The sequence below is a fragment of the Dendropsophus ebraccatus genome, chromosome 1 (assembly GCF_027789765.1).
Source record: "Dendropsophus ebraccatus isolate aDenEbr1 chromosome 1, aDenEbr1.pat, whole genome shotgun sequence".
Lineage (NCBI taxonomy): Eukaryota > Metazoa > Chordata > Amphibia > Anura > Hylidae > Dendropsophus > Dendropsophus ebraccatus.
Genome location: NC_091454.1, coordinates 25,845,021 through 25,859,896, shown reverse-complemented (window position 1 = coordinate 25,859,896; position 14,876 = coordinate 25,845,021). Strand labels below are relative to the sequence as shown.

At 41.6% G+C, this 14,876-nt stretch overlaps 1 protein-coding gene across 3 annotated transcripts in view; it reads left to right on the top strand.

Moving 5' to 3' along the window:
* Positions 1 to 14,876, top strand: part of PDGFRB (platelet derived growth factor receptor beta) — an 81,014-nt gene extending 66,138 nt beyond the window's left edge. For all 3 annotated transcript variants that reach the window (XM_069969130.1, XM_069969131.1, XM_069969132.1), the window contains 9 exons: positions 83 to 233; positions 2,219 to 2,382; positions 3,864 to 3,982; positions 5,136 to 5,258; positions 8,041 to 8,152; positions 9,327 to 9,426; positions 11,074 to 11,179; positions 11,297 to 11,517; positions 12,716 to 14,876. In XM_069969130.1, the coding sequence (XP_069825231.1) occupies positions 83 to 233; positions 2,219 to 2,382; positions 3,864 to 3,982; positions 5,136 to 5,258; positions 8,041 to 8,152; positions 9,327 to 9,426; positions 11,074 to 11,179; positions 11,297 to 11,517; positions 12,716 to 12,860 (1,241 nt within the window). In that variant the 3' untranslated portion in view covers positions 12,861 to 14,876. The remainder of the gene's footprint in view (positions 1 to 82; positions 234 to 2,218; positions 2,383 to 3,863; positions 3,983 to 5,135; positions 5,259 to 8,040; positions 8,153 to 9,326; positions 9,427 to 11,073; positions 11,180 to 11,296; positions 11,518 to 12,715) is intronic.

Genomic DNA, 14,876 nt, shown 5'->3' with positions numbered 1-14,876 from the left:
AAAAAAAAAAAAAAAATTAAAAAAAGACTCTCAATCTACAACTTTAATATTTATTTATTTATTTATTTATTTTTATTCTCAGGGCCAATATACATAGTTACAGAATATTGCCGGTATGGAGATCTTGTGGATTATTTGCATAAAAACAAGCACACCTTCCTCCAGTACTATGCAGACAAGAGGAAGGAAAGTGAAGTCTACAGTAACGCCTCCACAGGGGAACGAATGTCCAGGTAAAACCTACATTTAGTAACTGTATAAATGTGCAAGAAAGTTTTCATACCTGAGGTTTTTCCCCCCTTTGTTAGTGATCGGAATATAATCCACCCAGTGAAACTGATCATGAAGCTCAAACAATGACATGGCTAGTCAAGAACAATGTGTATAGAATCAGGGTTAGGACAATTCTCAGGGGCGTAACTACCACCGTAGCAGCCATAGCGACTGCTATGGGGCCCGCCACATCAGGGGGCCCCATGGCCTGTTCTTTCAATACACTGGGTCCCCTGAGTCATTATCATTTGCTGCACCCAGTGGCCAAGTGGGCCTTCCAGGTTCTGCAAATGTCCCTTTAACTGCAAGCACCCCTGACCAGCTCTTGTACTTATGCAGTTATGACTACACTTGACAGCCTAGTTGTTAGTTGGGTGGCCCAATCAAAAGTTTGCCATAGGGCCCAGCCATTTCTAATTACGCCCCTGACAATTCTGTTGACATAAAAAATATTCAGTACAGGTGAGGAATGGGGGTAACACAATAAAGAACCTATACTTACCGGCCCCATGTCTTCGCAGCGCTGCGTCCTGCTCCCAGATGCCCGCTGGGATTCTCCATCTCTCCCCCTGCTATGTCATGACTTGCCAGATGGATGCCCCACTCAGCCAGTCAGCAAATGGGACGGGACACTGCTGCAGTCACTGATTGGCTGGGCAGGCTATCTACCCGAGTTGTGAAGTACCAAGAACAGGAGACAAAATGACATCTGGGAGCCCAGTGCTGTGGTGCTGTGGGGGGGGTCATGGGGACCAGTAAGTATAGGTTCTTTATTATGTTCCCCCCACCCCCTGCCCACACCGTAATTATGAATTTTACCAGACGTCTCCTATAAAAAATATGAGGTCTTGTGTTGTCTTAAATGCTCATTACTCGAGTCGAGCATAGTTTAATGCTTGAGTTTACGACAAGCCTTGAATGGGAGACATGAGCCATTAGAACCATTTTTGTTCTAATTTTTGAATATTTCATTTAAACATTCCTCCAAGGGACGAAAAATACAAAAATCTGAACAAAATAAATCTAATAGGTAGCCATACTTACCTGTCCATGCTCCTCCAGATGCTCTTTGGTGCTCACTGTCAGCCCACTCATCCAATCATTGCACCGTCCTGCAATAGTGAATGATTGGCTGAGCAGGCTGTCACTAAGCAGAGGAGGAGCATCGGGAGGAACCTGGACAGGTAAGTATGACTTGCTGCATTACTGTACTGTACGACAGTTTCGGAGCTCCCAGCATCATAATGAATGATAAAACCGGGAACTGTGAAACTGTTTAAATATTTGGGGTGTGTCAGTACAGTAGTGTAAATATTTAACAAAAAAAAAAAACGGGTACCCTGACATGATAAGTTGGGCATCCAGCTCAATCTAGCACCCCAATGCTTGATCAAGCACTATGTTCTTTCGACCAAGCATACTCGCTTAGCACTATTCAGGCCTTTAGAATAGTATATTTCTGGACCAAACCATTCTTCAGGATCACAGGCAGAATTGTTCTTCATCAATGAGGCACACCATTAGACCAGCTCCATGACTTATCATAAGTAGATGAAACCGATGTCTGGCCATGGTTATAAGCCCTTATAGAACCAGTAGCATAAACCATTGGATTGGCTGGAAGTGCTTCTAATTTTTTTTAACGTTTTAACTACTGCCATGTACTACATAGAAAATTTAAGGATGCTGAGATCAGGGACACTGTTTGGCAGGTTCTCTCACATAACGGAGATGCTGTAGCGACCAGTCATTTCCTTTCCCCGATGAATAAAATACAGTAGTGTCTTTATTGGGTAAATGAGATAGTTTGTTCTCATTTTTCTGTTTCCTCCTACAAATTCTAAAGCTTTTTGAACTTGCTTCATTTTCTATGTAGATTTTTTACACTTTTGGTTCCATGTACTGAGATTTCTACATATTTACAGTCTCCATCTTCTCTTTTTAGCCACATTTCAGTTTCAGTAGAAAGTGATGGTGGTTACATGGACATGAGCAAAGATGACATTTACTATGTGCCAATGCTGGACCTCAAGGATGAGATTAAGTATGCCGAGATAGAACCCTGCAACTATGGAACCACCTATGAACTAGAACACTATTCCAATTCTGGTCAGTAATTCATTAAAGACAACAATCTATGTTTAGTTTTAGAATACATCACAAAACGTTAAAACGGTTCTCCGGAGGGAAAAAAGTGTTTTCAAATCAACTGGTGTCAGAAAGTTATTGTTAAAGGGACCCTTTCACCCTGTGGCCCCAGGCAGAAACGGACATACCCTGCAATAAAGCTCAATATACTTACCACCTCGGTCCCGTCCCGGATCCAGCTGTTGACACAGATAAATCGCCAAATCTTCTTCTTGCGCCCATTATGGTAATGAGCCGAGATGAGACCAATGTCCATAGGAATTGACGGATGAGTCCAGCTTATTCATGAGGCCCTCTTCTCGTTGCCGCTTCCTGAAACTTGATTGACGTCTTCAGTCTTCTCATGAATTCCCGCGCAGGCGCCGTTGCGAAGGTCTCGTCACTTCTTGTGCGCATGCGCGGTTAACAGTGAAGCTCTGGAGCGGCTTCAATTGAGAACTGCTCAAGCGCCGAGAACATCCGTCATGGCGCCTGCGCGGGATCCGGCAGGAAGACAGAAGATGAGGAGAAAGAAGACTGGCGTCAATCAACTGTCGGAGGTGTGGAGAAGGCTGGACTTTGGGCCCGGCGGCGCTCATTACCATAATGGGCGCGAGAAGATGATTCGGGACCGGGACCCATGTGGTAAGTATATTGAGCTTTATTGCAGGATATGTCCGTTTCTGCCTGGGCCCAGAGGGTGACAGGTTCCCTTTAAGTCTTTTAGTACTTAGCAGCTTCTGTATATCCTGCAGGAAGTGGTGTATTCTTACCAGTCTGACACAGTACTCTCTGTTGCCACCTCTGTCCATTACAGGAACTGTCCAGAGCAGGAGAGGTTTTCTATTGGGATTTGCTACTGCTTTGGGCAGTTCCTGACATGGACAGAGGTGGCAGCAGAGAGCATTGTGCTAGAAAGGAAAGAATACACCACTTCCCGCAGGACATAGAGCACCTGATAAGTACTGGAAGAGATTTTTTAATAAAAGCAAATTACAAATCTGTATAAAACCTTCTGACACCAGTTTATTTTAAAACTTTTTTTTTTTCAAGAGTACCCCTCTAAAGCCAATACACATAGATTTAAAGGGAGGTATCTAAACTTAGAAATAAGAGTCTACTTTTTTCAGAAATTTCACCATTCGTGTCCATGGGCCTTGGCAATACAAGTGAATTATCGAGAAATATTTTCCTTTTCTAATCTAAGATACCTATAATGGAAGATCTTTGAGAGGCCGGTGATACTAAAGCCTTGGTCTTCAGTTATAGCATTTCCATTGCCTTATAAATATATTAAAACTTCTCCAAAAATCCCTGTCTTTACAAGACCACATTGGCAAGTAGGTCCCCCTTTATCATTCTCATATCAAAGCATATGGAGAGCAATTGTCTTCATAATATATAGGTTAATACTAAATATTAAAGACCAAATAACATTTATTTCCTAATTTCTATTCCTAAAGCTCCAGAAAGAACAAGTTATTCTACTGTGATCAATGAGTCTCCGGTCCTCAGCTTCACTGATTTAATTGGGTTCAGCTACCAAGTTGCCAATGGAATGGATTTCCTGGCTTCAAAAAATGTAAGTCAATTCAATTCAAAGATTTAGAGGTAACTTGAATCTTCTTGCTTAAATCCAAAAATTTTAACTGGACTCCCTTCTTCAATCATACTTTCTATTAATATAGGGTTGCTTGGAGAAAAAATGTAAAAGGGGTCAGGGTGCCTTAAAAAATAAAGAATACTCACCTGCCCAACCTGCTGTCCACTGTTATTCTAGCAGTGCCTAGGTGCCTGCTGTTCTACCTTCCTGGTGACTTCCCACCCAGTCATTGATGGTAGAAGTGATGCCAGTGGAATAGGAATGGCAGTGGTGAGGGATCGAGCTGGTGATTATACTTATGTAAGTCTATGTGGAAGAGGCTGCCTATTACTTTATTAGTTACCTTTTCACACATGTAGCCATTGAGGTGTACTGGTTAGTTCTCCCAATGGTGTTATGCCGTTGTCTGTTTATGCTTTTTCCAAAAAGTAACCAATAACTATCTATCAAAAAAAGGATTTATTGAAGAAAAAAACCACACACACAATTGACTGATTTCCCGGCTAGAGTGTCTAACAGGAAGTCTATTACAGAATGTAAAGTAGATAGAAAGTAAGGCTAATAATAAGTAGAGTTCACATTAAAAAAAAGCAATTTATCAAACCTAACTAGTACTCATCTGAATGTAAATTCATCTACTGATTACCGCTATTCATCAGAAGCCAAACCTAGAATTTTATCAGTGTCATTAGACAGAAACCAATATTTCATTACAACCAATATTTCATTCAACTGTGTTATCAAAATATAACTATTATTCATCAAAAAAGTAGGCAGTTTTCTTCAAACTGTAACTGGTTTTTATCAAAAAAGTAACCAGAAGCTCACCAGGAATGAACCAGCATGCATCAGATCATAGCCAGTGTTGGTCAGAAAGGAGCCAGTACCAGAACACAGCTGGTATGGGTGGCATCAGGTTGACATCTTGATAGTTCTGTTAAGGCCTGGACTGGCCCACAGGGGAGTAGGGGAATCTCCCGGTGGGCCGTACCCCTTAGTGGGCAACTGAGCAAGTGGTTGGCCTCCCTGTTTAGCAGCTCCAGGCTGACATATAATCCACCAGCACTGCTGGTACCCCAGTCTGACACTGGTTCCGCTTGATAACTTAGCTAAACTATGCGTTATTCCACAGTGTGTTCACCGGGATTTGGCTGCAAGGAACGTATTGATCTGTGAGGGAAAACTAGTGAAAATTTGTGACTTTGGACTAGCCAGAGACATCGTGAGAGACTCCAACTACATTTCCAAAGGCAACGTGAGTATTTCTCTCGGCTAATTTGGTGATTTTTCCAGTGATGTCTCTCCACCAAAACCGATCTTTTAGTTATTCATTGACCGTGATCGTGATTAAACAATCAGCCATGTCTTTGTCTCACTGAAACGGGAATGGCTGGTGGCTCTCACAAACTAGGAAACCCACATACAGTCTATGCAGAAGTGGCCACCTGCAGATTTTAAGCTTTGACTCCAACACTGCAAGACAACAAAGCTGACCACCCTGCGACCATACTGCCCAAGTTTTGGCCAACTATGTCAACAAAATGGTATCAGTGACACCTTTGTATATCATGTGCTACCTAATTTATAAAAATAAAAAAAACTTCTTGGATGGGTAGTTACCCTTATCAGGGCCCAGCTCTAAGCCTTCACAAGTTCTCGACCTTCATATTTTCATGATTCCCAAACCATACGTCATCAGGGTGGTCCCCAGCAGCTTCTCTCTCCTAACAAGCCTTATTTCAGGGACAGGAGGATACGGGACAGGTGAGGCACTGACACCTGCCCCACTGACCTAGCCTACTTAACGCAACTGCCCTAAGTGGCAGCCGATAACTGGGCGACAGTCCCTGGCCTGAAAAGGTGTAACACAAAACACGGACAAGACAAACAAAACACAATAAAATCAGTGAAGCTGGAGAAGCTGCAGCAGCAACAATTTCGATGCCGCCACATCCCTATGAACCGGGCGGACCAGTTGCCAGGGACACCGTTGTTGCTCTGCCGTACGTTTTCGGGAGGTCGGCCATATGCTCCAGCGGTGCTGGGAGCTGAGTATGACAGACGGCTCCTGATACCTTATTTAATAGATCTCTCCAGAACTGAGAATGGGGTAACATCAAGTAATCAACAATGAGATAACTGGAAGGGGGCAAATCCTTCTTCGCAGCACTGTATACTCTCTTGGTGACATATTTCCTTCCATAGGTATTGTATTACACATTGCATTACGGTTTGCAACTTTGCCTCCTACACTTCCGAAACTTTCCCAAGCAGAAGTATAGGGTGGGAATTGTGCAATAGAGTTTAAAATAAAGGTTTCCAAGTTTCATAATATTTTGATAATTCTGTATTCCGTCCCGTTCTGTTGCACACCTCTACAGCTTTTGCACAATGGGGAGATTTATCAAACATGGTGTAAAGTGAAACTGGCTCAGTTGCCCCTAGCAACCAATCAGATTCCACCTTTCATTTTCCAAAGAATCTGTGAGGAATAAAAGGACCAATCTGATTGGTTGCTAGGGGCAACTGAGCCAGTTTAACTTTACACCATGTTTGATAAATCTCCCCATTGTGCAAAAGCTGTAGAGGTGTGCAACAGAACGGGACGGTACTTCCTGCCGCAACCTGCCCCATTTAGGTATTTCACACCATTGCTTTCACATACGTTTGCCTCAACCAGAAGACTGCTGCCGAACCGGCCACAACTACAAACATGTCATTTAGCATTCTGCAAAACAGGCGTATGGTTCCAGACCACAGTGACCAACACTGATCAACTCCAAATCGTAGGGAGCATGTACAGTCTCCTAAGGAACATTCAACTTGCCACAAGGGATCAAAGGGGAACTCCAGTGAAAAAAAGTGCCAGAGATTTGTAATTTACTTCAGTTAAAAAAAAAAAAATCTTCAGTCTTCCAGTACTTATCAGCTACTGTATGTACTGCAGAAAGTGGTGTTTCTTTCCAGTCTGACACAGTGCTCTCTGCTGCCACCTCTGCCCATGTCAGGAACTGTCCAAAGCAGGAGAGGTTTTCTATGGGCATTTGCTGCTGCTTTGGAAAGTTCCCATAGATAACCTCTTCTGTTCTCCAGACTGGAAAGAATACACCACTTCCTACAGGACATACAGCAGTTGATAAGTACTGAAGACTTGACTTTTAGAAGTAAATTAAAAGTTGATTTGAATTATTATTATTTTTTTTTGCTGGAGTACCCCTTTAAGAGTTGATGTGTGATGACTATTCTGTGGTGGTCTGGTATTACATGTTTTGTAGAGTGTTTAGACACATAGAGGGAGATTTATCAAACTGGTGTAAAGTAGAACTGGCTCAGTTGCCCCTAGCAACCAATCAGATTCCATTTTTCATTCCTCACAGACTCTTTGGAAAATGAAAGGTGAAATCTGATTGGTTGCTAGGGGCAACTGAGCCAGTCTCACTTTACACCATGTTTGATCAATCTCCCCCACAATTTTTACATCATCGGGACAGCCCATAGGAGATAGCGGTGGTCTGCTGACGCTGCTTTTATTACACAGAGCGACGCCAGCGCATTGCCGCTATGCTCCTCTTTTGCCTTTCAACATGTTAAAAGACATTGATCGGCCGACATCGTGCATTACACAAAGCGATTTTCGGCCGTAATGGCATATAATTGATTTGTGTAATAGAGACTCCTCTGGAACCTCATATAGTTATATCACACACAAGCTCTTCCTGGCACCAAAGCAATTTCTTAGGGGTACAATGTGCAACAGCAGAGTGCCCACCACTACGTCACTACCTGACCCTTGATGATGCCGCCACTTCCTCCTGTAAGCTGCCAGACAGGAAACCACACTTCCTGTTGACCTGTGATGCTGACAGGAAATGTCATCTACTTAGCCAACACTGACAGGTGCAAAACAAAGACGGCAACACAACATTACAGTAACCGCATCATATAACAATAAAGCTCCCATATAATCTTAATCTTGGGTGATCAGACACCACAACTTTTGAACCTTTCATAGACAAACTTTGTTTTTTTCATTATAGACGTTCCTTCCTCTGAAGTGGATGGCACCTGAAAGCATCTTTAACAACCTGTACACGACCCTCAGCGATGTCTGGTCATTTGGTATCCTCCTCTGGGAAATATTCACACTGGGTATGAGAAAATTTCAACAAAAAAATAAGGCCTCTATCAGAATACTGATTAATTGGTAAAATTATTATGGTTCGGTCATCCGTTATAGCTGCTCTTTATCTGGCTAATAGAGAGAGAGTTCTGGAAGGTGTAAGCCCCTTTAAGGTGTTTAAATGGATTTTTAAAATCAAGCAACCCTTAAAGGAGTATTGCAGGAAAAATGAACTTTCCACCTATCCGCAGGATCGGGGAAAAGTAGGAGATGGTGGGGTCCGGCCCCTGTACCCCCCCCCCCACCACCACTACCAATCTGCGTATCGGGACCTGTGACCTACGGCTCTAATAATTCCTAAGGAGCGACAGAAATAGCCGAGTACACCAGAAGAGCGGTTCTTTCCGTTGGCTCCATAGGAGCTAGGGAAAGAATTCATTTTTCCTTTTAAAATCTGTCAGCTGGCAGGGGGGAATTTGATCAGGATTAAGAACTTCCCTCTCCCTGTGCCCCCGGTGATTGGCAGGATTGGCCTCAGGACCCCCACCAGACTCCGGGATCTTCGGTTTAGACACGCCACGACCCGGCTGATGGAGAGGTCACTCCAGTCATTGATTGGCTGAGTGGCCAGTCCATCAGCCAGGAGAGGCATTTTCCCTCGAATCATGACACCATCACAACTCGGGGAAAAATAGCCAGACTTCTCCTTTAATGGAGGCTATGGGCCTCATTTACTAACAAAACGTCGATTTGAAGCCGTTATGCTGTCATTTGTGTCCGTTATTTCTCCCTATGTAAATCTGGAAGATTTTTCTCGGGACAAAACTGAAACCCGACCATCCCGACACCCTAGAAGTGGCTGGTTCTTAGAATAGAAAACTCGTCAAAAAAATGAATGTTTGCTTAGTAAATATGTCAGATGTGACGAGTCTTAAAGGACACATCCATGACACACCCACTTGGCGGGTTTCGGACAAAAATGACGGGTTTGTCTGTTTTTCGGACAAATTGTGTTATGCGCTTTAAGTAAATGAGTCTGTACACTGAAAATGGACAGAACCCTGAATATTTGCTGCTGGAAACACATTAATAAATTGGGCCCAACGTGTACTGCAAAGTATTTCCACCAATACGTTTTTTCCATTCCATTTAGTTGTTCGTATACCAGTGTTCTGACCAAAAATATCTAACCTGTCATTAAAGGTGGAACACCATATCCTGAATTACCAATGAATGAACAGTTCTACAATGCCATAAAGCGAGGCTATAGGATGTCAAGACCATCATATGCATCAGAAGAAGTGTAAGTTACAGTATAACAAATTTAAAAAAAAAAAAAAATTTTTTTTAAAAAAGCTAAAAACTGCTCTGGAAAAGCAAGCTAATACAAATGTATGGTAAATAGAAGAAAGCGGCTCAACTCTGGAACCGGAGTGAGAGTCTGATCAAGGGGAGCATCTGCGTGACGTCTATGTATTCTCTCTGTACTTGCATTGAATTCTTACAGATACTGTTTTTTCAAAGTCCAAAATCGTACTGATAAGTCAATATATATACAGGCATACATTGCAGGCTACAATTACCATATATATATTAAATGGAAGCCAATAATGTATCGTGAACAGAACCTTGAAGGGGACCTGTCAACAGGGCATTGCTATTTAATCTATCACTATCATGTTATAGAGCAGGAAGAACTGAGAAGATTAATATATATCTTTGTGGGTAAAGACTCACTTGTTGATTGAAATCCCAGCTCATTCTGTATTAAGGAGTCCAGTGGGCGGTGTCACAATGGACTGGACTCTTTACCATGGAAACATCATAGACTTCAATCAATAAATTACAGGTTATGCTGAATCTGTTCCCATAAAGATATATATCAATCCACTCAGCTCCTTCTGCTCTATAACATGATGCCGATAGCTTAGATAGCATTTTCATGGTGATGTGTTCCCTTTAATTGTATATTTATCTAAACCACCTAGACTTTTTGGATGCAAATGATGCAAATTTGTTTCAGAAGTGAAAAAAAAGCTATGGAGAATTATAATAAACACATCAATCAAGTTAATGATAAAGAGAAGGAGAAGCATCAGAAATAAAGGAGAAGTTATGTTAACTTAAAGGGGAAGTCCAGTCAAAATAATCCTCCTACTATAAAATCAGACCATCCTCTGGTTTTAGGTCGCATAGAGGCAGCCCAGTTCTTTCGGGTGGCCAAAGCATGAGTGGAACTTCCCTGTAAAGCCCTGTTCTCAGTCGAACTTATGAAATCTATGATCCTGGTCCGCCACTGATATAATTTATGAGGGATTCTACAATTGCAAGGAGGTGCAAAGGTAAAAATCCAAGCCCTTGTGCCCAAGGGGGCCTTAAAGGGGTACTACAGCATAAATATTTTTCTTCTAAATCAACTGGTTTAAGAAGTTATATAAATGTGTAAGTTACTCCTATTGAAAAATCTCCAGTCTTCCAGTCCTTATTAGCTGCTGTATATCCTGCAGGAAGTGGTGTATTCTTTCCAGTCTGACACAGTGCTCTCTGCTGCCACCTCTGTCCATTGTCAGGAACTGTCCAGAGCAGGAGAGGTTTTCTATGGGGATTTGCTACTGCCCTGGACAGTTCCTGACATGGACAGAGGTGGCAGCAGAAAGCACTGTGTCAGACTGGAAAGAATACACCACTTCCTGCAGGACATACAGCAGCTAATAAGTACTGGAAGACTGGATATTTTTATATAGAAGTAAATTACAAATCTATATAACTTTCTGAAACCAGTTGATTTGAAAGAAAAAGATAACCCCTTTAAGGTATTCTGCAATGTGTATGGCCAGCATACTGCTCTTCCATTATAACCATCAAAGAATACACTTACATTACTGCATATGCTATAGTTGTACTATATTTTTATCCTATTTGATGACTAACCATAACTTTTTGCCTACAGCTATGAGATTATGCAGAAATGCTGGGATGAAAAATTTGAGAAGAGGCCATCCTTTTCCAGTTTAGTCTCCATGACAGGAAACCTATTAGCCGATGGCTACAAACAGGTAACGTGTGTATTATAATACCCTACACCTTATACTTATAAACAGCAAGGGGGAGGGGTGAATGGATAAAATATGAAAACGCATACCAAAAAAATTTAAATTCTCTTTTTTTTATAGCGATACAAACAAGTAAATGAAGAGTTTATGAGAAGTGATCACCCGGCCGTGGTTCGCGTGAGACCCCGAGCAACAAAAATAAATAATCCTGTCTATGAGGGAGAAAGCATTTCAAATATCATGTACTCAGCCGTACAGCCAAATTACAGCGATTACATTATCCCTCTGCCTGACCCCAAGCCCGAGGACTCTGATAATGTGCTGAATGAGAGTCGACCAAGGTAAAGTAGATGCTAAGAATGGTCTGTCAGGGTGAAACCTTGGTAACCCTAACCTCATCTCTTATATCATTACCTTCTCATCCTTCAAGGGGTTGAAGCACAAAGCTGATTTGATCACATCAAATATGTACCACATACATATATGTAAAGGAGTATAAAGTAACTAACATCCCTGTACTGTTTTTCTACCCCATGGATCAAAATGTGAGCAACATAGCCCACACTTTACCCACAACCCCTCTTGCTTGCAGGCTCAGTGGAGACCAACTGCCAGTACTTACTGGTGATTACAGTTGAACTGAGCATGCCTGGTCTTTTTCCCACGTTCCGTGACACACAGAACCTACAGATAGGTAAGTCCTGTAGTGGACTCTTTCCCCACCCAGCATCATATCTTAGTATCATTTCGGGACAGTGTTAGTATCTTCACGGCATCCTAATGAAGCAGCCACATGGCTGAAGATTCAAACACTTTTCTTAATCCCAGCATCATATTGATACATGATACCGGGCGGGAAAAGAGTCCACTATGGGCTTACCTGTCCATAGGGTCCATGTTACACGGAATGTAGGAATAAGGCTTAGCGGGTCGTAACAATGGTTATCAAAACAATGCAGGCACATGGGGCATTAACAGTACATTTTTGGAAATGTTTGTATATTTGTAGATTTCTTAATGGCACAAACCCTTTAAACCACCCTCCATAGACTCCATTCTATGCACGGGCAGATTACGCCATTCGTCCAAAGAACGAATAGTAGTAGTGCTCAGCATGCAAATTTCAAGGTGTTTTATATGTAAAAAATTTTAAACAATGTTAAAAATATGTATTTATAATAAAAGCTTGCTAATTCACTCCAACCATGCCAACTTCAATAGCCACTATAGTCACTATTGCTAATCCATACTTCTGCCTACACAATTCTAACAACTTCTCTTTCTAATTCTATAACATGGTCTGGAAAGGGCTCTCAAACTTTATATTGTTAAAGGGGTTATCCAGTGCTACAAAAACATGGCCACTTTCTTCCAGAGACAGCACCACTCTTGTCTCCAGTTTGGGCGGGGTTTTGCTGCTCAGTTCTATTAAAGTGATAACCCTCTATTAAAGGGATAACCCCTTTAATAATTATAATAATATAATCTGGAAATAGAAATGTAATGTAACTGAATGATTTGTGTGTTTTTCACACCCAGCTCAACACTACAAGAAGGCAACACATCTTCCACGATTTCCTGCGACAGTCCTCTGGAGCAGCCCGATCAAGAGGTGGAGAGTGAGGTCAAGAGTGATATCCAGGAAGTTGTCCAAGTGCACGATGTGGAAGAAAGCTTCTTGTAGACAATACCAGTAACACGGACCTTACTTCACTATGGAACATGGCACAATATATGGAATAGAATATTCCAACTTTATGCAATAAGGTCAACGGAATTTCAGTGTTTGTACGACGACCAAAACTATCCTCCTGCTCTAAGTTCTTCTTCAGGTTTGGTAAATCACAAGCAAGTTTGCATGAATTACCATGAAATTTCCGAGACACAACCATTGTAAACCAAATTAAAAAGGAGCTTAGTGCAATATTGTTAGTGCAAGATGAACAGTACGATGTACGACAATCTGGAGAAGATCATATGAAGAACATCTTCTCGGTAGACGCCCAAACTCAGTGGAGACATTTTAGAGCGTGAACCAAACTGTCCTTCTGATCTTTGTGAGCCAATATTACCAGGAAGGTGGTCAACAATGGAGCCATCTAAGGTTGAACAAGTGTCTCCACTGTAGCAAGAGAGTTGCACGTTTGTAGCATTGTGACTGTGCTTATGTTTGGGTTGTTCATGAGACTTCAGCCACCACAACTGCCTTGGTCCACGTGAAATAGACTCTATCTTTAGAGCAGAGTGATGGCTACCAACTATATATATAGCTACATCCAGGGATAGGCTGACCAATTGGGCATTTGCCCCATGGCCAAAAGAGAGCAGCAGCAGTCAGATGCTTTAAAATTTAGGTGTAGAGTTTGCAACCTGTTCACCTGGCTCATGTGTATTACAGCTATGATAGTTGGTAAGAGGCCCCATGACCCTATAGGCCAAAGGGCCCAGATTGCTCTCAGTCTACCCCTGACTACCTTTATATGTATAGATGGAGTTTATATTTTATCATACACAGCATTATATTTACAACCTAATTTTGGGAATATAATGGTACGGTGACGGCTGGACCGTCTACCAAAAAAACAAAAAAGTTATGGGTAAGAAGCGGTAACCACAGGAATTGGCAAGCCCCGTGTCTGTCTGTGACTGACGTTTTGGGTTACGCCGCCGTATGGTTATACAGTATTTTTTACTTTTATGTTCAGTCGTTTGCATGTTAACTTTTATTACGTCCGCTTATATTTTTTACTACACTTATACTGAAAAATATATTGATGTCAGAAAATATACAATAGATTATGTAAGAAATATCTATACCTTAACCAAAGCAATTTACACTGCCAGCTATATTTTCACCGGTTCCACATAATAGACTGTGGACAATGCAAACTATATAGAAAGTAAGTGACAAATATCAATAGACTGGAGCCGTTCTTTCTAAAAGCTTTATACAAAAATGACTTCTATAGCTCTTATACAGAACCTGTAATGCGGCCCCTCAACTATGTCATTTATAGTATCGCTGTCCTCAACTGCAACCTATGCACCAGCTATAGCTTTTACTGGTAAAATACACGGTACAATACAATATATCTACATCAAAATGGTTGCAGTATCAAGTTCTACGGGGGTATCTGACCTCTTGCTTTTATAGAAGGCCCCCTCTTCATCAACATCACCACCATGTCCTTCACATAAGTAGAAAACATAGTTATCTGTCTTCAAGTTATTCTCTTATAACTTTCTTCACATTTTCTTCATATTTTACCAATGTGGTCATTCCTTTGGTTTTGATTATATATGTCCACAGATACATGTCCACTTTAAAACAGGGTCCACATACAGATAACATCTACAAGTCTTTCTATTTTCAATACTTTGCTTGCCTAAGTCTTATTCTAATTATATTTTGGTGGGGGAATGTTAAAAATAGGAAAAGGAGCTATACTCACCTACCCTGATCCCCCACATCTCCCAGTCCTGTTGATCCATTAAATAATTAAAAACTGCTCAGCCAATCGCTGACTAGGACAGGCACAGCTGATGCCTGGCTGAAGTGGCCAGTCAACAGGAACTAGGAAATAGTGGTGAGAAAAGGGGGGAATCGGAGATGTCAGACTCGGAGATCAGGGGTTTGGGGGGAGTATAGCTTCTTTTTTAATGTTCCCCCAGTCAAATATGAAAACATTTCTGTCAAGTA